This window comes from Zingiber officinale, chromosome 5B (genome assembly GCF_018446385.1).
Source record: "Zingiber officinale cultivar Zhangliang chromosome 5B, Zo_v1.1, whole genome shotgun sequence".
Lineage (NCBI taxonomy): Eukaryota > Viridiplantae > Streptophyta > Magnoliopsida > Zingiberales > Zingiberaceae > Zingiber > Zingiber officinale.
In genome coordinates this window covers 80,349,657-80,372,442 of record NC_055995.1, presented here as the reverse complement: position 1 = coordinate 80,372,442, position 22,786 = coordinate 80,349,657, and the positions used below count along the sequence as shown (strand labels likewise).

Below are 22,786 nucleotides of genomic sequence, written 5' to 3'. Positions count from 1 at the left end.
TTGGGCAATCTAGGTTTAATTTTTAAGCTAGCTAAGATTAAGGATACTTAGATAGGTAATCTAGATAATTTTATTTATGCTAAACCTTGTCATGTTATGTTTGCCCATCACATGCCATGACACCATATTTAGTTGTGTATTTTTCATTCATGACTTATTATGAAAAAAAAATACAAAAATACCATGTCATGTCATACATACATTATGTAATTATAGGAATCTTTCTTTTGAAAGCTATTTCATTTTGATGTATGCCATAACATTATCATGCATTATGTTTAATTCCTTAAAAGCAAGGATAAATGGCATTTATCAACAAGTGTTGTCAACAAGTGGTATTAACAAGTAACATCCTAAGTGGATGTTCAATATCCACAAAATGCCTAGATAGATATGCACGATCCCTATATTAGGGCAAAACCAAACTTTACATCTCACAAAGACCAATAAGATGACTTGTATGTGTTTTAGTGCACATTAGATACAAGTGAGATGTTATGATGATGAACAAAACTCAAGATGTTGATTTAGTGCATTCTTTTGAGTTTTAAGTTCATCAAAACACATAGTTATGTGTTTTCTCATCATTGGGAAAGCTAATGTACAAGTCATGTGCATTAAGCCCAAGGAATATGGTGGGATATTGGTTTTGAAAATGTTTTAAAATAATTTTGGAAAACCTTGGTGAAAACTATCTTTTGAGAGTAATCACCATTGAATAATTAGACACAAACTTGAAGAAAACACTAAAGTTTTTGCAAGGTTTCAAGTTTGTGTCAATCTTTGAAAATATGAAGTATTTTCTTAGAAAACTATTTTTCCTTGACAGTATATACCCTAAATAATGTCTACACAAATTTTTATGATTTTTGGAATTTTGTAGATTTTTCTAGGGGCTTCTGAAATTCACAGAAAGTGAATTTCAGCAACTATCAGACCTCAATCGATCACCCGATCGATTGAAGGGTCTCAATCGATCGGGCGATCGATTGAGAGCAAGCTTCTCGCGAACAGGAGCTTCCTGGATCGATCCAGCCCTCCTGAATCGATCAGTGGATCGATTCAGCAAGGTTCAATCGATTGGAACCCAACTCCAATCGATCCAAGTTGCTGATTTTGGCTGGGAAGGCCTGATTTCAGCATCTTTGAACCTATTTTAGTCTAGGTAACCATTCCAAACCCTTGAAAATACATTTGTATACATAAAAAGGGTGTTTTCATGTGGACAACAAGGATGGATTGGTTAAGGAAGGCTAAGTTGAAGTTTAGGTTGAGGTTTGTTTCAAATTTTGAATATTTGAACCTCAAAACTTCTAAAATTGGGTTTCCTAAAGTTTTAGGGATTTCAAGTCATTGTTGGTGCAATGACAGAAGTTACCACCATGTCTTTAGGGGGAGGGACTCTTTAAAGACATAAAAATTATTTTTCATGAACCTTGGAAGGTGGTTAACCTTCCGTTAAGAACATGCTCAAGGTTGAGCGTTTGAACGTTAATGGGGAATGGATATCCTCATTGTTCAAGTGGATAATGCTCAAGGATGGACATTTGCCTACTTAGGGGGAGAATGTAGGGTTAAGGATAATGAAGGGTATGGGACCTTCATTATCGTGTTGATCACAACGAGTGAAGTTGTGAACAACGATGAGCAACTCTTCAGGGGGAGAGTTTTCAACAAGTGAATTTGTTTGATGTGTGCCAATAGGGGGAGAATGAAAGGGAGTAAGTTAGGCTTTCATTACCTAGAAGGAGTTTGCCCTCTTAGGGGGAGAATGAAGGGCTTAACTTATGTATTCATTACCTAGTGGCATGAAGAAGGTTTAGGCTATGGGATTAACCTAACTTACATGTTGGTATTGTCAAACATCAAAAAGGGGGAGATTGTTGGTGCAACATCCCTCAGGTCAAGGTTGACCTGGTTAACCAAGCTTGAGTCTTGGTTTGGGTTTCGATGTTTGACAATACAAGATTGATTGAAGAAGAGTCAAGTAGGTCAAGGATGACCAGACACTTGAGCTGGGAAGTCCTAACTGCGATGTTAGGCAGAAGGAAAGACCTAGTGAGTGAAGCTAGGTAGTGAGGAAAATCCTAGTAAGTGAAGCTAAGTGAAAGTCCTGGTGAGTGAAGCCAAGCAGAAGAAAATCCTGGTGAGTGAAGTCAGGTGAAAATCCTAGTGAGTGAAGCTAGGTGAAAGTCCTGGTGAGTGCAGCCAGGTGAAAATCCTAGTGAGTGAAGCTAGGTGAAAGACCTGGTGAGTGAAGCCAGGCAGAAGAGAAGTCCTAGTGAGTGAAGCTAGGCAGATTGGAAGTCCTGGTGAGTGAAGCCAGGGACGGGGAAATCTAGCAGGTCAAGGTTGACCAGACATCTGGTGAAAGTCCAAGTAGGTCAAAGGATTGACTGGATACTTGGCACGGGGAAATCCAGATGGGTCAAGATTGACCAGACATCTGGTGAAAGTCCAAGTAGGTCAAGAGATTGACCGGATACTTGGCACGATGAAGAAAAGTCCAAGTGGGTCAAAAGGATTGACCAGACACTTGGTGAGGGAGTCCTAGCAGGTCAAGGGTGACCGGATGCTAGTCATGATGTACCAACAGGTCAAGGATTGACCGGATGTTGGTTTGGGGGCTTGGGACTTGGTTTTGGGCAAAAACCAGAAGCCGAATCGATCAGCCGATCGATTGGCTGGAGCCCAATCGATCGGTCGATCGATTGGGGTGTCCCTGCGAGAAGCCTTCGTCCCAATCGATCAGTGGATCGATTGGGAGGAACCCGCGAGCGCACAGAATGCCTCTGGATCGATCAGCTGATCGATCCAGAGGTCCCAATCGATCAGTGGATCGATTGAGAAGGTGCTGTATGTCACGATAAGCCCTGGATCGATCAGCCAATCGATCCAGACGAATTTCCAGAGCACATAGGCGCTCTGGATCGATCCATGGATCGATCCAAAGTCTCCCTGATCGATTGGGAGCAATCCAATCGATCGGGATCCGACCGTTGGTGCAAATAAAGGTCGTTGGCGTGCGTCTTCTCCGATAGTTCTCCACTGTTTCATCTCAGATCTCTCGCCACCTCCTCCACAGCGCTCTCAAAGCTCAGATCGCCAGTTCTTGAAGGATCTTGGAGGTTTTCCAAGTCAAGAGGCGGATCAAAGTCAAGAAGAGAAGCTAGGGTTAGGGTTTTCTGTACTCATTATAAGCTTTGCGCTTGTATTTTGTTTCCCTTCCCTTTCTTCTTGTATTGAGAGTCTTGTAGGGCTTCTCCGCCTTTGGTAGTTACCATAAAGGAGAGTTTTATTAGTGGAGGGTGTGTGAGTAGGTGTGGATCCTTGGATTAGTCACCTCTTGTGAGGTGGATACCAAGTAAACCAACCGTGTTAGCGTTGTATGCTTTTGTTTCTGTATTTTCCGCTGCGCATTCTTGAAGAAACAATCAACGCCAAGCACCGAGCACGCGACGAGCTATTCAACCCCCCCCCTCTAGCTACTTTTCGGTCCCAACAACAATTTCCCTCTCTACTGTTCGTTGGACTTCAAGTGTGGAAGACAAGTGATGTTGTCTTTCCAACTAGTCCAAAGGCATCTTCATCAACAAGAGATCAAGCATAAGAAAATTTTCGATCCTTGATTTTCAAGAATCGAAGCTTGTTGATGTGAATGGTGGAGGCATCCTTGTGTCATATCCGAGTCCATCTTGGAAATCCATTTTGAAGTTGAGCTTGTCTTGGTGAAGTCTTTGACTTGTTGAAATTTGGGCTTCAACTTCTTCAACCTCTAGCTCATTGCCCTTCCGACAATGAGTCTGGTAAAGAGTAGCCTCGCTTTGATACCACTTGTTGGGTCACTTCGGAGCTAGAGGAGGATGAATAGCTCATCTCACTAGTTCGCTTGCTTCGTAGATGTTGGTTTGCAATGGATAAAATCGAAGTCAAGCTCTCCAATGCTAATACTTACATTTACTTGGTACCCACCTCAAGAAGAGGTGACTAATCCAAGAATCTACACATCGAGCACATGGTATCAAAGCACACCGATCAAGGTTATCAGTCGACTGAACATTAAATGACATTAATGACATGAAGATTGGATCTCGATGAAAAAGGAAAGCTGGTTGTTCAATTGATCGATAGGGAGATCTATCGACCGAATATCTTTTCAGTCAACCGAACGTCTTTTCTTTTCGGTTGACTGAACGTGGCTTATAAAAGGACCTCGAGATTAGTGTCAAAAAGCAACAACAATTGTTGTATGACTTTTTATTCCTCTCTGTTCATGCCACTACTGCTCTACACTTCAATTACACGTGCAAGATACAATACATAGAAGCTCCGACGATCCTCATCTTACATCTTAAGTTTGGTATATTTATTTTAAACTTGCATATTACTATGTAAATTTAATTGTACGAATTACCTCTTTTCCGAAGATTTCATAAAGAGAAATTTTAGTGAATTATCTAACGATACGATCAAGGAACGCGGATATTGGAGTAGGAGTTAACATAGGCTCCGAACCAAGTAAATAATTGTCTCTCTTGTGGTTTGCTTTTCTGCAGCTTAATCTGATTTAGTTTTACGAAAAAGGAAAAGAATTTTTACGAGCAATATTCAACCCCCTCCCTTATATCTCATTTTTGATCCTTCAGATTACTCAACTTCAATTGATTACCTGATTGATTCAGAAGCCTACTGTTCACTTCACGAACTTCTCCTAATTGATTGAGCATTTTTCTAATCGATTTAGCACAGAAAACACTGTGCTTCATGAAATCCCTCTTCAATCGATTGACTTCAAGGTGAATCGATCACCTAATCGATTCACCACATGCGTGTCGTGTAAAGATGCACTCAATCGATCAGTTGATCGATTGACGTAGCTTTCAATCTATCACTTGATCGATTGCCCAACCCTAACTTGCTTAACCCAAGTCTAGGGTTCCCTTACCCAATCTCCAATCAATAGTGACATGTTGGGACTTCTCCACCAAGTGTCAGGTCAACCCTTTGACGCACTTGGACTTTTCCAACATCTCATTGGACTTCCAATCACCAAGGTTACGTTTGATAGGGTGTAATCTGCCTTGTAATGTAATCAGGATTACATTACAAGGCTGATTATTTTGTTTGGTTTAATTTTAAACTTGTAATGTAATGTAATCTGGATTATAAAAGGTAGTGAAGTTTTGTAATCAGGATTACAAAGCAAATACTATGTAATCTGATTACATTACGAGGTCACCGTTTAACCAAAATTTAAATGTCGAATATACCCCTAGTCCACCACGGCCTCCGCCCACCGTCGTTGGCCGCCGCTCGCCACCGTTAGCCGCTACCGGTCGTCGCCCGCCGCCATCGGCCGACACTGTCATCAGCGGTAGTTGTCGTCGTCGGCGGTCGTCGCCATGGTCGATTGTCAGCGGCCAACGGCGGCCGGCGGAGGAGGCCAACGGCGGCCGGCGGAGGAGGCCAACGGCGGTGACCGTTGGTTGCCGCAAGCTCTGGCAGAGGTGCGACGGCTGTCGGTAAAGGTCGCACGATATTTTTGCTATTTTATAATAATACGAATTACATTTCTTATAAAAAATAATGGACACCAAACAAAAGAATGTAATCATCCTTGTAATCAAAGATTACATACATTATATTACCAAACGTAGTAATGTAATCAAGATTACATTACATTACAAATTTGATTACATTACAAGCTAGATTACATTACACCCAACCAAATGTAGCCCAAGTGTGGTCCTCCTTGACCCATTTGGATTTTCCTCTTGCTTAACCACAGTTAGGACTTAACCTTGTCAACCTGCAATCCCCTTGACCCACTTGGACTTCTTTTTGCCTAACCGCAGTTAGGACTTTCCTTTACCAACGTGTGATCCTCCTTGATCCACTTGGACTTTACTTGTCTAATCACAGTTAGGAATTTCCTTGCCAACGTGCGGTCCTCCTTGATCAACTTGGACTTTCCTTGCCAAAATGCGGTCCTCCTTAACCCACTTAGACTTTCCTTTATCTAACCACTATTAGGACTTTCCTTGCCAACATGCGGTCTTCCTTGACCCACTTGGACTTTCCTTTATCTAACCACTATTAGGACTCTCCTTGCCAATGTGTTGTCCTCCTTGATCCACTTGGACTTTCCTTTACCTAACCGCAGTTAGGACTTTCCTTACCAACATGAGGTTCTCCTTAACCCACTTGGACTTTCCTTGGCAACGTGCGGTCCTCCCTAACCCACTTGGACTTTTCCTTTGCCAAACCCACGAGTTAGGACTTGCTTTGTCTAACCTCCAGTTATAACTTTACCAGTCAAGTACTGGTCCTCCTTGACCTAATTGACCTTTCTCACATATTTTCCAACAACATATTATCCAAACATCAAAACTCAAGCTCGAATACACTCGAGCTTAGTCAAACTGGTCAACCATGACCCAGGGAACGATTGCACCAATAAACTCCCAATAGTTTGCTCAAAGAGAAGGTCAGGAGTTGGGTTCGGGTGAGCTCAACTCCGAACAACCGGAACATCACCCAAGCGAACAGATTAAAGAATGGTCAACTTCTTTGGTTAACTATTCAAGGCACATGGAATGTCTCCAGGCGCCCTGAAAACTTGAGGTGCCTCAGTTGGCATGAGGCGCTTCGGATGAACAGGAGCCGAGGCGCCTCAGACGCAAGATAAGCAGCGATCGCCACGACAACCGTCTCAAGGTGCCTCAGATGAACTAAGGCGCCTCAAGTCCGATAGATCAACAAACGAGTCGTTGAGCGTGGATCAAACTTCAACCACATGGAGGCGCCTCAAACCCAACTGAGGCATATGGAGTCGCCATATCAATCCTCTAAGTTAAAACAACACACTCGTTTTAATTTTTATAATTTCATTTTGAGCTTCCAACTATTGTAAGGGGCTACTTCGACTCAGACCTTATGGAAGAAGGAGCTTGATAGTGCTTTCCAAAATCTTGAATTGACAACCCAGATTGTAATCAAATAAACCTTAAGTATCTTATATTTTTTTTTATGTTATTTCTTTTATTACTTAATTAGTGTATTTTTGCTAAAAGTAAGTTAGCAAGAGATTTGAATTTTAATTTGCAGGTTATTTACTCCCCTCTAGCCATTCCACCAAGACCTACAGGCTCGTCTCGAATGACTAGCAGGAAGAGAAGGTCATGTTGACCTCCCTTGAGATTAACCCAACTCAGCATGTCGATTGACCCTAATTGCATCAGTGACAGCTTTTCATACTCCCTGTATCAATGATGTTACTAGAACAACATCTCATCTGAATCAGTAGAGCATGGGACATATCACAGTGATCATATCAAATTTGTCTGATCACACCTCATTCATCTTTGTTATCATGTCAACTGTTTATATGAAGTTGATTTAGTAATATCTTATTGATACACATACCACAATATGTTTTAAATTTATGAGTACATGAAGAAAAGAATGTTACCTTGATCGATCACCTTATGAACAAATATAAAATATTGATCTACAACTTAGAGAAACAGACAATTTTGCTAGGACGTTCTGTAAAATAACCATAGTTGTTAAAGTTAAATATCAAACTATTAGGAAAGAGATCAATTGATATATTATATTATTAATACTTCCCTTTCATTTCTTAGTGGGATACTTGCCTTTGACCTCAAACTCAAGACATGAATCGATTAGATTTTCTTTTCTTATATTATGTTAAAGTTGATTTCTAACAATAGTTTCTATTACCATGTTGATGACAAAGAAAAGCTCTATGAGCTGGTAAACAATTTTAATTGTCATGCAGAGCCCACTGCCCATGTCCTTTACACAGCATATCTTTAGTTGCAAACTTAGTATGACTGGTTGTACCGATGAAATCTCAGCGATAGGCTTCTTATGAACTTCTGAAAGAGACTGGAATCTTGCTACTTCGTACAACTAGTTTAGTATGAAGACAACTTGACTGATAAATCATTATAAAAGGTATTAAGATGATAAAGACATTCATTTTAAATGACATGGATTTTTCATAGCATTTACTTGACTGTTAAATCTCCATAAATCTTTTGGCACTATTATTAGTCTTATTTGTCTGTGCCGGTATATGAAAATTCAGAACCTTTTCTTTTTGGCAGTGGTGAGAAGTTTATTCACAGAGTAATCATGAAACCCTGCTTTGGAGGCTCCACTAGTGCTGCACCACCAAGGTATAAATTTCTGATGTCTTATATGTATGGTACAATGCTGTGGACAATTTGAAGTAGATTTAAGATACATTGATGGTATCCATATGGACCAGTAAACATATTGGGAACTTGATTTTAATGCCTGGCCAGAAGTGTTGAATTTGTCGATAATGGACCTGAATGGTGTGACTTCCAAAGGTTTCAACTTCTTTTGCTTCTAAATGCTAATTATGTGGTTTATTATAAATCTGAGTTATGATTGTTGTGTTGCATATTAGATGGTATGCTTCTATTTCTTATGGAATGTTATATACATAGCAGATTCGGAAAAAACAAAGGTCCCTAGTGCAGCACCATAAATGATGCTGTAAATAAAAAGAAAATTCATGGTCTCTCGAAATTAGGTTGTGATCAAAATCTTATTTTGGTATTTCAGCACTACACAAAGACAAGGATGTTGAGAAACTTGAGGCTAAGTTAATGAGTGTCTTCATGGATGAAGAGAGGCGCTATAGATATGAATTGCATAGAGTAAAAGTATAAGTTTCAGCTTCTGCATACCTCTGTAATTTGTTCAGAATTTCCACCAGTGCAGGTGATTCCTTGCCGAATAATGCCATCCTATTTTATCTGTCTTAAATTTTCTAGTTACTAGAACATAAATATTTCATTGGTGAGTGATTTATTCCTTGATATGCAAGTCTTGATTTGAAGATTAAGCTGATAAGAAAAAAGGAGAGACTGAAATCTTTAAAAATATGAATGATGTGTTATTTGTCTGAAGTAAATTTACTCTATTGCTATTATTCATGATGTTGATTATCTACTATGCCTTTAAGAGTGCAGTGTTTGTGTTTGGTAAAATAGTAAAACCAGTTATTGTCATAATTTATGCTGCAAGTGTGGATTAGCACAAAGGAACATGGTTGAGCCGAAAAATAATAATATTGAAGCTATTTAGGAGTTTGAACCACTTCTGTAATTGCTACAAGTAGTTCCCTTCAGTGATATAGACTCTTGCAACCAATTACGTATGCTTTCTTCTTTTATCTTCTTTTTGCTGCTCAAGAAAAAAAAACAATAAGAGAAAAAAATTTATTTAAATTATCTGCTCTTGCAAATTATGATGACATGACTGTTCCTTAGCAGATGCTATGGACCTACCAATCCAAGAAGGCCATATGTCTGCCAAGTACAATACCACATGCCATTTCTGAATCCAACCAAAGATTTTCCATGCCAACTTACAAAGCTGGTGAGGATGAAATTCTCTGAGGAGAATTAAGGTACTGCAAAAACTTGTTTATGCACCACCCTAAAGTTCTTCCCCTATTAGCTACACGTCCTTTCTTTAAGCTATGCCAACTTTGCACAATTAAGTTTCAATCAGTCAGTTGAAGTGTTAGTGGCTTGTTTGCATCTTTTTCATCTTTACAATTCCTTCTTTTTTCTCTAGCAATAAAGTTGTCAGGTGCAGTGTGATTGTCTGAAACAACATTTATCTTTTCATTTGCAGTGCTAAAAAATTACAGGAAAGAAATGAAGCACTCATATTATATATATATATATATATATATATATTTTGATAAAGATGTGTCAGAAGAAAAATAGGGCTTAATTTCATATCTGACATCAACTCTGAAAGGCTGGTACAAGTGCTAGATTTAACTCACTGAAGTGAGATGATGCCTTTTGCACAGTAAAAAATCTGCTTTATTTTTAATCATTTTCACTGCCATGCTACTTGTCTTTTTCCTCAAAGTTCATATTTTTCCTTGATGTTGATTCCTGCTTGCCTGCTTTTCTGTTCTTCATAATTACAAGCCAGATCATTTATAAAAGAAATGGCACCTCTCGTATAATCCAAAGATGCATTTTTTTTAGTTTATTGGTGACTAATATAATGAATGGATAATTATTGTTTAGTAGGATAAACATTATAAACTTGTTGAGTTAAACATGGAACTGGTTATAGTAAAACTTCAATGATACAAAGAACTGAAATTTTCATAGTATCCCTTGAATTTACCTCTTTTGCTATTATTAAATATTGAACTTCCAAAATCTTATGAACTGCTGTCATGTTATGATTAAAAGTAAAATGACAAACTCTGGATACTTTAAATAAAAAGGTATATTATGAAGTAAAATGAATTATGAATCACTATTTGCCTATCAAGATGAAAAAATGTCAGATCTGAGTGACATTTGGAGGAATCCATTGCATGTATTTGTGGTACAAGAACTACATGTGATGAATCCCTGTTCAACTCCAAAGGACAGAAAATATTTGCTGAATTAGGTCTTTCATGCCATGAACTACAAATAAAGGTAATTGAATCCACTGACCACATGGAATTGATCTGTTAGGAGTTAATACAGCTTCAACATGTTTTCTCCTTTTCAGCCTAAGTGGTTCTTATCAGCTCTAACCATTGGTCCTACATCATTAGACTAAACTGAAACTAAACTTACATTAGAGGATTTTTACAAGTCAAAGAATATGACGAAGAAGTGATCACTGATGAACCCCACAGTTTGGAGCGCAAGAGATAGATTCACCAAGAGTTGAGTTTTTCCCATTCGTACCGGCCAGGGAGCGGGCAGTCGTTTACAGGATCAAAATTGTACCTGTAATAAGATACATGCATTTAGATAACTGCATAATTCTGTTTTGCAACTAAAATAGAAGAATGTCATGAATACTCACTTTTTGATGAATTTTTCATGCTGAGGTTTCTCTAGACCAACAAAGAACTCTTCCATCTCCTGATTAGAAGGGATGTACTGGCTGATAGCACTTTGTTTTCTCTGCTTACTGGTAATGGAATAATATGTAGAATTTGTTGTAGAACCCGGTGTCCCTATTGTGCCAACATCCCTTATCAAACTGCAGGGCACCACCCCTCTGGTAGCACAGTAATCAGAAAATGGCATTAGAACCATAACAAGTTAAGATTAAACATAAATAAGCAAGAATTGTAAACATGAAGTGAGCTTGATGACATAATAGCTACAAGATCACTATAGAGAACCAAAAGGTTACACATAGTCAAGTTAATGATAGTACTGAACATGTCAGAGGAGATTTGCCTCAAAAATTCAAATCAAAGCAAACAATTGTTTGAGCATTTATTGACAAATCTCTATGCAAGAACGGTACATTAGCAACACATGAGGATAATTGAGATATGGACACAATCACATAGTTGTCATCTACTAGGATACCTTTGTGGAGAATTGTGCTGGCAACCTCAGCATTAAATAAGATATCTCAGCATCAACTTTTTCTTTTCATCCTTTCATGCATTTGTTCTCACTAATGGCTATCCATCTCCACTTTCCTTTATTGCAGCCAATGGTCCAACCAGAGAATCAATAGGGAACAACTCAAACTTCAAACTCACCAACTTCCAATTCCCAAACCCCCACAAATAAAACAATAATAATATTTTTTAAATAATTCTAAGAACACAAGCACACAAGTATTGTTTTGTCAAGTTCACATATAAGTATAAACCTTTTTTGGTATAAAGTAATTGTTTAAGTATGTTAAATAACAGAATTTACTAAATTTTATTAAGCTTCTACGGAAAAAAAACAGAATTTTCTTGTAAAACAAACATGAAGTAGTTTTGCAGGAAAAAACTTGATTCAGAAGTTGTCAACCAGTGTGAGCGAAACAAAGGGTTTCTTGGCATTTAGCAGGTTCAAACGTGTTGTAAGTACCAATGAAGCAAGAAAGCACAGAGAAAGCAACAATTTAGGGGATGTCATGTATGGAGCATCCAACGAGACAGAACTTGGCATGGGACACATTACCCATACAGGAGGTCCCCCCCAGCGTTTAGGGCACAGAAAGATTTCTATTATCATTGCGAGTCTATTGTAAAAGGAAGCACATAGAATGGTGCTAGTTATGCTAGAAGCTAGAACATGAGATGATGCTCAAAGACGTACAGAAGGAGAAAGCAAAGAAATCAAAGAATCCAGCGAAAGTGTGAACTTTAGAGAAGCATCACTAAACTATAAGACTTGTTAAGCTTCAGTTTGTAGTAGAAACGAAGAGAATGAATGATTTCGACAAGAGAATAGTAGAATTTTCAACAGGAAACACCGAAAGAGGGTTTTTTCCACACTTCTTTAGTTTAGAAGAGAAGGATCATGAACCCTAAATAGGTTAGGTATGGTGTGCTTTTTTTACGCAAAGAGCAGAGCAAAATCCCACCTTTCTCCCAAATCCAGCTCAAGAACGTTCTCGTCGCACGAGTCCTCCACATCCGGCGATCCCTTGTCCGAGCAGAACCTGCGCGGGCCGCGAGCAGTCCCCACCGCCGGCCCAGAGCTCGACGTGCCAGATTTCTGCCCGCCGATCCTAGGGTTAGTGATCGACGCGGGAGAGGTCTTCGGGACCGTCTCCTTGACCTTGGAGGCGTGAGGCGCAGCAAGGGGCTTCTCGAGCCGGCGGCTCCGGAGCTCGAGGTAGGCGAGAGGGGAGTCCTGCTCGGCGGCTGCGGCGAGGGCCCGGGAGCGCGTGCGGACTCCGAGGGAGGGTTGGTGGGTGGAGACCTCCACGATCGCCACCTCCCCGGACTGCTTGTCCTTCCTCATGTACCTGCCCATCGGCGACGCGGAAGGAAGGGAAGGCGGAAAAAAAGGGGGGAGTTTTGGGAAGGTTAACGGTGGGAGGGAAGGAAGAAAGTTTGGTGTTTGTTTTGTAGGTAGACGAATAAATAAATAATGTACATTGGGGGGTGTTTTTGTCATCTACATTAATTTTTTTCGCCTATTTTATATATAAAATTATACACTTTTCTAACCTAAATTCAAAATTATTTTCTCTAAATATTCTAAAAAAATAGAAAATATATAAAATAAACATAGGATGCATTGTTTATCATGTTTACATTATAAATATTAATTAAAAATGATTTCTTGGATTCCAAATGTTGCATTGATGTGGTGGTGAGTCCTAAGTGAGTAGGGTTTGAAAATGTAGGGGAGGGAGGGAGGGTCCCCACCCACATCATAAATTACATGTTGACTTTGGTGGGAAAGACCATGGCAAAGATTCATAGGTTTGGCCAAATTCCATATCTTATGGAGTTGACTTTAGCCTAGGAATTCCAAGTCTCTCTTGGCAACATTAAAGCATTTGACCAATCTACAAAGATAGCACAACGAAAACCATCAACTCTTCTTGATTCCTTCCACACTTTTTTACTCCTGAACAAACAACATGATGTATCTTTTGATTTCAGTTATCCTCATCATTTTCACAACTTTTTCTTTAAATTAAAACATAGAGTGTAAATCAAAGGATGCCTTTTACTATTATTTTCATCAAAAATATATTTATAAAAAAACTAAATAAATAATAGTACCTTAACATATTGCTCATCTAAAAAATAACCACTATAATATGTTAAAATAAAAAATATTAAACCAAATAACACCAAATTTGAGATAACTAATCTAGCCCCTCCAAAATTTTCTACTAATGGTTTGGTACATTTTGAAGCGTTCATAGTCGGCAGCCCAAAAGCCAACATCCTGTCATTGCGCGTCTCATTTATAGAAAAAATCCTTAGAAATACATTATAACTGGTATCGAACCGTGGATTTTTAAATAATAACTTAACTTCTTTCCACTGTACCATAGTTTTGGAGATATATTATCTTAAAATAGGTATTACATCATATAATAAAATTATTATATGTCAAGTACTCTAATATTGTTCAAGGCTATCTAATTAATTAAAATTCGAATCAACATGGTTATATCAGTTATTATCTATAGTTGTGTCCCCATGCTACGATACAGTGGAAAGGTATCAAGTTGTCACTTAAATACCTATGTAGAGATTTTTTTCTCTAAATGAGATGTCTACGACTATAGAATGTTGGACTTTTTAACCGTCTATCACAAGCCCTTTTCGATTTATCTTAATGAAAAACGTCTATAGGATTAAGTTGATTGTCTTAGGTTCTACATTTTTATTCAGTATATTATCCATAACTACTATAATTGTAATATGTACCTCAACAACTATGTCATAAATAATTTTAACTAAGTTTAATAAAAAAAAGTATTTTAATATAATATTTTTTATTAAATAAAATCAGCTTGTTTTAATATATTCAACAGTTATATTATAACGGTTAAATAATATTAAAATAAAAATATTTTTAGATAAGAAATATGCTCACGTGCTATTTTAACTTTTTTTTAATAAAAAGATATTCTTTTAATGAATAATAATAATTATGAAGAGTGTACTTTTAATTCCTTTTTTTTAAAAAAAAAAAAAAATTATCTACTAGCCAAAGGTATCCAAGAACCCTAATTCCTTTAAGATCGATCGAGGGGCTTCTCCTCTTTGCCATCCCAATTTCCAAAGCCCTTTATCTCACTCTCAAACCACTGGCCATTAAAAAACCTATTGACCCGCCCGTGCAACTAACTCACTGGCTCCCTCTCTGTTCATCAATCAACACTATCTTTTTCATAAATTATTATTTATTATTATTATTATTATTATTATTACATCAAATTTACATAGTCAATTTTTAACCGATATAAAATAGTTAATTGGGAGTTTCATCTTTCTCATATTAAGATTATTAGGTTAAGATAAAATATTCTTAATAATTTATTTACTATATTTTACCATAAGACTAACTGTATTTAATTACTTAGGAGGAGTGCCTTTTACTCTAATTATTTATTGTTATTCATTTTCTTCTCCTTTCAACGGAAGATCATAAACTCTGACAATAATTATTATGATGATCGATAAAAAATTTATATGATATCAAGTCTGTCATATTAAGATTAATCAATATAAATTGAATATTTCATGAACTCCTGCTGCAGTAGCTCTCAAATTTCTTCGCAAACTGATCCTATATAATTTATCTTTCCTCGCGTAATTTAGAGCCGGATTGTCACGCCTGAGCGTTTTTTTTTCTACAGTGCAGTAGCTCTCCAGTCTTCCTTGCGTCGTCATCACGAATCTTTGGCATGGAATCCAATGTCGTTCTTCTCTCTCTATGACTCTGTATCTATATCTAGATTTATATTTATATCTATATCTATATATGAATTTTATACGTGCATGCATGGGATGCCAAACAGTACTGTTACTCGCATGATTATTATTCTTTGAGTTTGAAAAAAACTGAGAACCCTAAAAATAAATACGTACAGGGCACATCTGTGGACTGATAGATTCTTCACTCCATGCATGGTTTTTGTCCTGCATATAATTAACACATCGAACGAAGAGCCTGATAAAAAATAACTTATCCACGTCCGAAAAAAACCGAGATTTTTCATCGAATAATTTCTCAACACTCGATCACGGTGTTTCGCTAGCTCGTACATAGATTTCAGTAAATATCTATATTAAAAATATTTTTTATTTATTTATCGAAAAGAGTTTGGACTTTCCCGCCCATCCCTGGATTCCCGCCCAAATCTTCCCGGTCGGAAAAACACAGCCACGTGGTGCCTGCCCGCCGCGCCGCGCCGCCGGGTGTTAGACTTTGATCCCGCCGTAATTGAGCACAGGGGAATTTTGCTAATTAGCCCACCAACAACCCGATTTTAAGTTTTAATCCATCTCTTTAATTCAGAGCATCAAAAATCTATTCATGGTATTTGTTCTGTGTTTAATTCTTTTTATCCTTTTTTTGATGTAGATTTGCAGATCGATCGATCGAGAGAGGTCTTTTCGACGTGGCCCTTGTTCTATGCCTTTTGGTTTCTCCAGTTTTATTCTCTGGCGTTCAACAAAGACATCGAGTGGTTTGGCTGATGGGAATGGTCGAATATTTCAGTAGTGTACCAGCTAAATCAGCTTTAATCATTCATTTTCAAAAGCACAATGGTTTCTTTGTTTTTCTAGTGGAGTAAAATGTTTTCTTTTTCTTTTCTTTTCCTTTTCTCTTTTGTGTTTCTTTCCTTGTAAATTTAATTAGTCGAAGAAACTAAGATGCCCTAGCTACCTAGCTTAAGGAACTTGATGATGTAATCTTATTTGGATGCTTATTCCTTCCAATGAATTAAATGTTGGTAAACGAATTTGTGTTGGGTTCTGTACAAAAATTAAACAATAAACGTAGCGGAATAGGGAATTCACCATAGATTTATACGAGTTCTAATTACATCGTTTGTATAAGATTTTACCTCTTGATGCGTAAAACTATTGTGAATCTGGAGAGTCAGGCCGATCTAAGCGTGATCAATACGTTCGTGCCTCTAGCGATATCCACATGAGTACAACCACCGCTCATCTCACAAGTACAATTGGAGTCTCTTAAAATTACATGCATATAGTATATATATATATATATACTTATACTTTTAGGATTATTTTATCAAATAAGACAGGTTTATCGCCACTAAGTCTTATCTAATAAGACTTTTTAAAACATGATCAAGTTTTATTTAATAATATTTTATAAATGTGACTAAGTTTTATTTGATAAAACTTTATCTAATAACATGACCAAATTTTATCTACTAAAATATTATCTAATAACATGGACTTTATTTGGTTTGGGTTTATGCAGAAAACTAAAATAAATATTAGTTTAACTATTGATCCAATAAGTATAAGATCCAATTAGATTAACACATTAATCCAACAAAATCTAATTAGATTAAAGTGAAACTTTGATTGTACTTTCAATAATTCTCCCCTTAAATAAAGGACAATCATTAATCTAACAAGTTTAAATTCCAAAACTAATTTCAAACTTAAAACTTAAGCCCACTTTATTTTAGTCATACTAAAATAAAATAAACTTCAAAATTGATACGCTCTGTGTGTGTGACCTAATAAGTTCTCATAACATTAACAATGACTTTAAAATTACACTTTAAAGACATAAGTAATGAGCTAGTGACATTTAGCAATACATCATTACTATCTAAGTGACAAGTGTAGGCCCGAATAAGCCGGCTAGAGGGGGAGGGGGGTGTGAATAGTTAAGGTTAACACTTCTCTTGATATAAAACTTAGCAAGGAATATGTTAGGAGATTGTTGGTGCAATCATTCCCCGGATCAAAGTTGACCAGTTTGATTAAGCTTGAGTAGATTCGAGCTTGAGTTTCGATGTTTGGATAATATATTGTGGACAACATGTTTGGACAATATGTTATTGAACAAGGAGGACTGTACGTGACTGGTAAAGTCCTAACTGGAAGTTAGGCAAGGCTAGTCCAAACTCGAGGGTTAGGCAAAGAGAAAGTCCAAGTGGGTCAGGGAGGATCGGACGTTGGAAAGGAAAATCCAAGTGAGTCAAGGAGGACCGCACATTAGCAAGAAAAGTCCTAACTATGGTTATGAAAAGGAAAGTCCAAGTGGGTCAGGAAGGACCGTACGTTGGCAAAGAAAGTTCAAGTGGATCAAGGAGGATTATACGTTAGCAAGGAAAGTCCTAACTGTAATTAGGCAAAGGAAATCACATCAAGGATGATTGCACGTTGGCAAGGAAAGTCTAAGTGGGTCAAAGAGGATCGCATATTCGTAAGGAAAGTTCTAACTACAGTTAGGCTAACTACGATTAGGTAAGCAAAGTCCAAGTGGATCAAGGAGGATCACAAGTTGACAAAGGAAAGCCCTAACTACGGTTAGAAAAAGGAAAGTCCAAGTGGGTTAAGGGTGACCACACGTTGGTAAGATAAAGTTCTAATTGCGGTTAGGTAAGAGAAAAATCCAAGTGGGTTAAGGAGAATCACACTTGGTGATAAAAAATCTAACGAAAAGTTGGCAAAGTCCAAGTGGGACAAAAGGTTGACTGGACACTTGGTTGATAAGTCACAACAAGTCACGGTTGATCAGAGATTAGGCAAGGGAATTCTAAATTTAGGTTTAGCAAGTTAGGATTAGATAATCGATCAAGTGATCAATTAAGACTTGTGCCAATCGACCATCTGGTCAATTGAGCACATCTCTTCGCGAAGTACATGGCAAATCGATCAGGTGATCGATTCATTCTGAACCCAATCGATCAAGTGATTGATTGGAAGCTGGTTTTCATGAAACACAGTGCATTGCACTTTGTTGAATCGATTGGAAAGAATTCCAATTGATTGAGGATATCACGAGAGGTTTAATCAATTGGCTAATTGATTAAGCTTCATTGTGAGCGAACAAAGAGATTCTGAATTAATCAGATGATCGATTGAAGCAACTTGTGTAGGACCATAAATACGTTAGAGGGGAGTGAATAGCGTTCTTCGAAAATCGAGAGTTAAAACGAATTACGCAGTGAAATAACAAAAAGGAAACTAGAAGGAAAAAAGACAAGCACGCTCTAATACAAGTAGTTTTACTTGGTTCGGAGCCTTCAACGACTCCTACTCCAAGGTCCGCACTCATCGAGTGCTTTCGTTGGGTAATCCACTAATAGTTCGAAAAGATATAATAATGAAGTACAATAATTATATATGAAAGATTACCGACAACAAAGAAAACTAAGTAAAACTCGATGTCTGGTTGTTGGTGGAGCGTTACAATGTCGTCGAAGTCTTTTTGAAGCATCACACAGGAAGGAAAGTGTAACAGATGATGTCCTCAAGCTGTAGGTCGAAGGCCCTTATATAGGCCCATTTCGAGTGCTTGGAACCCTTCCAGGCGCCTGGACTATGCTGACGTGGAGACCTTTCATTGAAACTTCGTCTACAAAGTTTTATCCACCTCCGGGTGTCCAGACCCCCTTCGGGCACCTGGACCGTTGACGTGGGCTCGGCCAGTCGACGCACTCCAACTTAGCTCCTGGATAACTTTTCTGGTCCAAGCCTCCAGACCACCTGAGTGCCTGCGGCACCCGCCCGAGCGCATCTAGTTTGGGCGCCCAAACTTGGGGTGCTCAGATCCCTTCCAAGCGCCTGGATTCTCTTTTTTTCAGTCACTTTTTCCTTGCAAAAAGGGTTATTCCAAATAAATAAAAATATATTTATCTTGCAAAATAAAATTATCACAATTACAATAAGAGTAATAGTAATTAGATCTTGTCACCTTAAGACCAGGATCTAATCAAGGTCTCAGGTTAGGTTTTCCAAATGAACCTAAGCTGGACTGACGCCTATAGCTTCCTCAATCGAGAATGCGTCCTCACTAGATCTCTGCTCTAGTTGCTTACCTCTTACTAACCAACTGCAGTTGTTTGACTTACCTTTGACCCACCAGATCTTCTCGCCAGTTGTCTGATCCGCAGACCTAATTGAATTTCGACCGGTCGTTAGGTCCAACGAACCCAACCAGACTTCCTGCTAGATATCAGATCCCGCAGACCTATCTAGACTTCATACCAACTATCGAGTCTCATGGACCTAGCTGGATTTTAGCCTGGTGTCAGATCCTCCAAACTCGTCAACTCCTGCACACTTGCTTAAGTAATTAGATCACAAACACTCTAACTTTAATCTATTTGTTATTCATCAAAACCTGAGTTAGATCATTAGTACAAATTGCACCAATAATCTTTCCCTTTTTGATGCAATGATAATCTGGGTTAAAGTTAGTAAAAAAATCATATTGAAAGACAATATGTAGTATGCAAACAAATGATCTAACTTAGTTTTGAAATTGATTTGCTCGATCAAATTTAGTTGTTTTTTCTATATTAACACATACCCTCCCCCTTTTGCATTCATAAAAAAACAAGCTAAATAAACAAGCAAAAGATAAGTAATGCTAGACAGTAATGTAGAAAGAGAACTGAAGGTAAATACTTTGTATATGTTAGACTCAGGGAGAGATTTGTAAATTTATTTATACTTTGTATTTGAATAATTTGTTTAAAAAATTTCTAAATAGACTTTTTCAATATTTTCTGAGTAATTTTTTTTCAAAAATTTCTAAGTGAACATTTTTCAAACTTTAAGTAAAAATTTCTGAGTAAGATTTTTTGAAAATCATTTGAGAAAACTCTTTCAAAAATTTCTAAGTATTTTTTTTAAAAAAAATTATCTAAGTAAACTCTTTCAAAAATTTATAAGTAAATTTTTCAAAAATTTAAGTAAAATTTCTAAGTAAACTTTTTCAAAAATCATCCGAGTAAACTTTTTCAAAATCATTTGAGTAAACTCTTTCAAAAATTTGTAAGTAAACATTTTTTTTCAAAAATTTATAAGTAAACTTTTTAAAAACATTTAAATAAAATTTCTGATTAAACTTTTTCAAAAATCATCTGAGTAAACTTTTTAAAAAATTTCTAAGTAAACTTTTTAAAAAATTTATGAGTAAACTTTTTTCAAAAATTTCTAAGTAATTTTTTGAAAAAAAATCTAAGTAAATATATGCAAAAGAATTTTTAAGAAAAATTTTCTAATAAAAATTTTCAAAGTAATTTTAAAGAATTAATTTTCTAAAAAAAATTCAAAGTAATTTTAAAGAAATAATTTTCTAAAAAAAATCAAAGAAGAAGTAATTTTAAAAAGGGTTTTTTAAATTAATGTTTTAAATAAATTTGGTAAATTAATTTTGAAAATGTTTTCAAAATTTATTTCAAAACAAAGTGAAAATATTTTTTAAAGTAGTTGAACTTTCTCCCCTTTAAGTTAACACTCCCTCTTAAATTAACACTCTTCTATAATTCGTATTAGGATTTAGGTATGTTAAAATTTGTAACATATTTTCAAGGCCCTTCCTCCTCTTTAACGTAGCACATTCTGATTATTTTTTGTTAGTAATAGGAAGTTCTATTTAAGTGGTTAGGGGATTTAGTATTAGTAACACTTATGTTCAACAAATATATTATTTACATAAGTATTTCTACATACTTGATATAATTATTCATTTAAGTTTGATTAATTAAAATAAGATTATTTAAATTAATTTAATGAGAGTATTAGTTTTATTTTTAATTTAATTCAATTTAAGTTTTGATTAGATTTAACTTAAGTTAAATTATTAATTAAAGTTAATTAGTTTTATTTATTTAAGAAAACTTTAGGTTTAACTTTATTAAATTAATGTAAGTTTATTTATTGTTTTAGATTTTCTTTTATTTTAAGTTAGATTTAATATATGTTTTAGTATAAGTTTTAAATAAAAAATTTTAATTTTTAGTTAAGTGTTTAAATAATATTTTAAATGAATTTTAAAATAATTTTTAAAAGTTTTTAAAAATAATTTTTAAAAGTTTTTAAAAATAATTTTAAAATAATTTTAAAATATTTTTATAATGTTTTTTAAAAATAATTTTGAAAATAAATTTTTAATATAATTTTAAAAGAATTTTCAAAAGAATTTTTAAAATAATTTTAAAAGGATTTTTAAAATATTTTTTAAAAAATTTTTAAAAAAATTTTAAAAGAATTTTCAAAATAATTTTTATAAGGATTTTAAAAAGATTTTTTTTAAAAATGTAATACATTAACTAATTTTATTTAAACTTTAATTTAATTTAATTTAATTTTAATTTTAATTTTAATTTAATTTTTTATTCATCTCACTCAGTCTAAGTTTTTAGATAAAGGGATTCTATGATTTTATAAGATAAGTTAAGTTGAATTTCAGGGTTTAGTTTAACTTGTGTTAAATTCAAGTTTAGCTTTAGGTTCAACAAACAGATATTTTTTTGGATAAACTTCTAGGATGTCGTGAGTCACTTAGACATTATTAGAGTAACCACGTTTTTGAAATTTTTTAAATAGTTTTGCCCACTGAACTTAGTACAAAACTTTGGTCTAACCAGCTAGGATTGGTAAGGGGTAACTTCAATTAGTTCCACTAAGCTAAATGCACTAAGTCAAAGTCATATCTTCCTAAACATCTATAGATAGAGTATCCCTAACCTACTATCATCCAAAACTTCTGTAGTGTTGTTATCAAATTAAACTTTTGTCCCTAATTAAACTAGTCCTTAATTACCCAACCAAGTAAACTATTATTTTAGAAGTATCAACTAATTTGGTATCTTCCTCTGAATTATTGAACTTGAGTTATATTTTAATTAAGATTAATTAAGTTTTAGTAAAGGTTTAATTACTTGTAATTTATGTTCAATTTAAATTTTTAATTCTAAATTAATTAAGTTGGTTAACTTGTTCTTAAGATTTAAATTTTCTTTTAATTTTAAATTTATTAAATTATTTGAATTATCTTTGTTTAGCCTATTATATTTAATATTTAAGTTTTTATTAATTTTTACATTTAAATTAGTTAAATTATTTAAATTATTTTTCTTTAAAGGTTTATCTTGAATATTTGACTTTTTATTATTTGTTATTTTGAATTAATATGCTTTAGTTTTAGTTTTTATCAAATTAGTTCTATCTATACATTTATCTTAAGATTTAAATTTTTATTAATTTTTAATTTTGAATTGATTGAATTATCTCTATTTAAGATCTTATCTTTAATATTTAAATTATTATTTAGGGTAGAAATTTCTAGATCTAGATTATAAAATACTTTATCAAGAAATATATTAATCTTATCTTGATTTATATTTACTTTGTCATTTTAAAAGTTTTAAATTTATCTTAAGGTTTGAATTGATTAAATTATTATTAATTACTTTATTTAAATTTAAATTTGTTGAATTTATTAGATCTAAATTTTCGTAATTTTCTAAAATA

The 22,786-nt window shown here is 35.3% G+C and overlaps 1 protein-coding gene across 1 annotated transcript; it reads right to left on the bottom strand.

Annotated features, from left to right (window-relative positions):
* Nucleotides 1-10,451: 10,451 nt before the first annotated feature.
* Nucleotides 10,452-12,888, bottom strand: LOC121984663 (cyclin-dependent kinase inhibitor 5-like). The gene is made up of 3 exons (XM_042537729.1): nucleotides 12,415-12,888; nucleotides 10,897-11,094; nucleotides 10,452-10,817 (listed from the first exon to the last, which is right to left on the bottom strand). Exons 1-3 carry the CDS (start codon nucleotides 12,807-12,809, stop codon nucleotides 10,745-10,747), a joined length of 666 nt encoding a protein of 221 aa, XP_042393663.1. The 5' UTR covers nucleotides 12,810-12,888; the 3' UTR covers nucleotides 10,452-10,744.
* Between the last annotated feature and the right edge of the window lie 9,898 nt (nucleotides 12,889-22,786).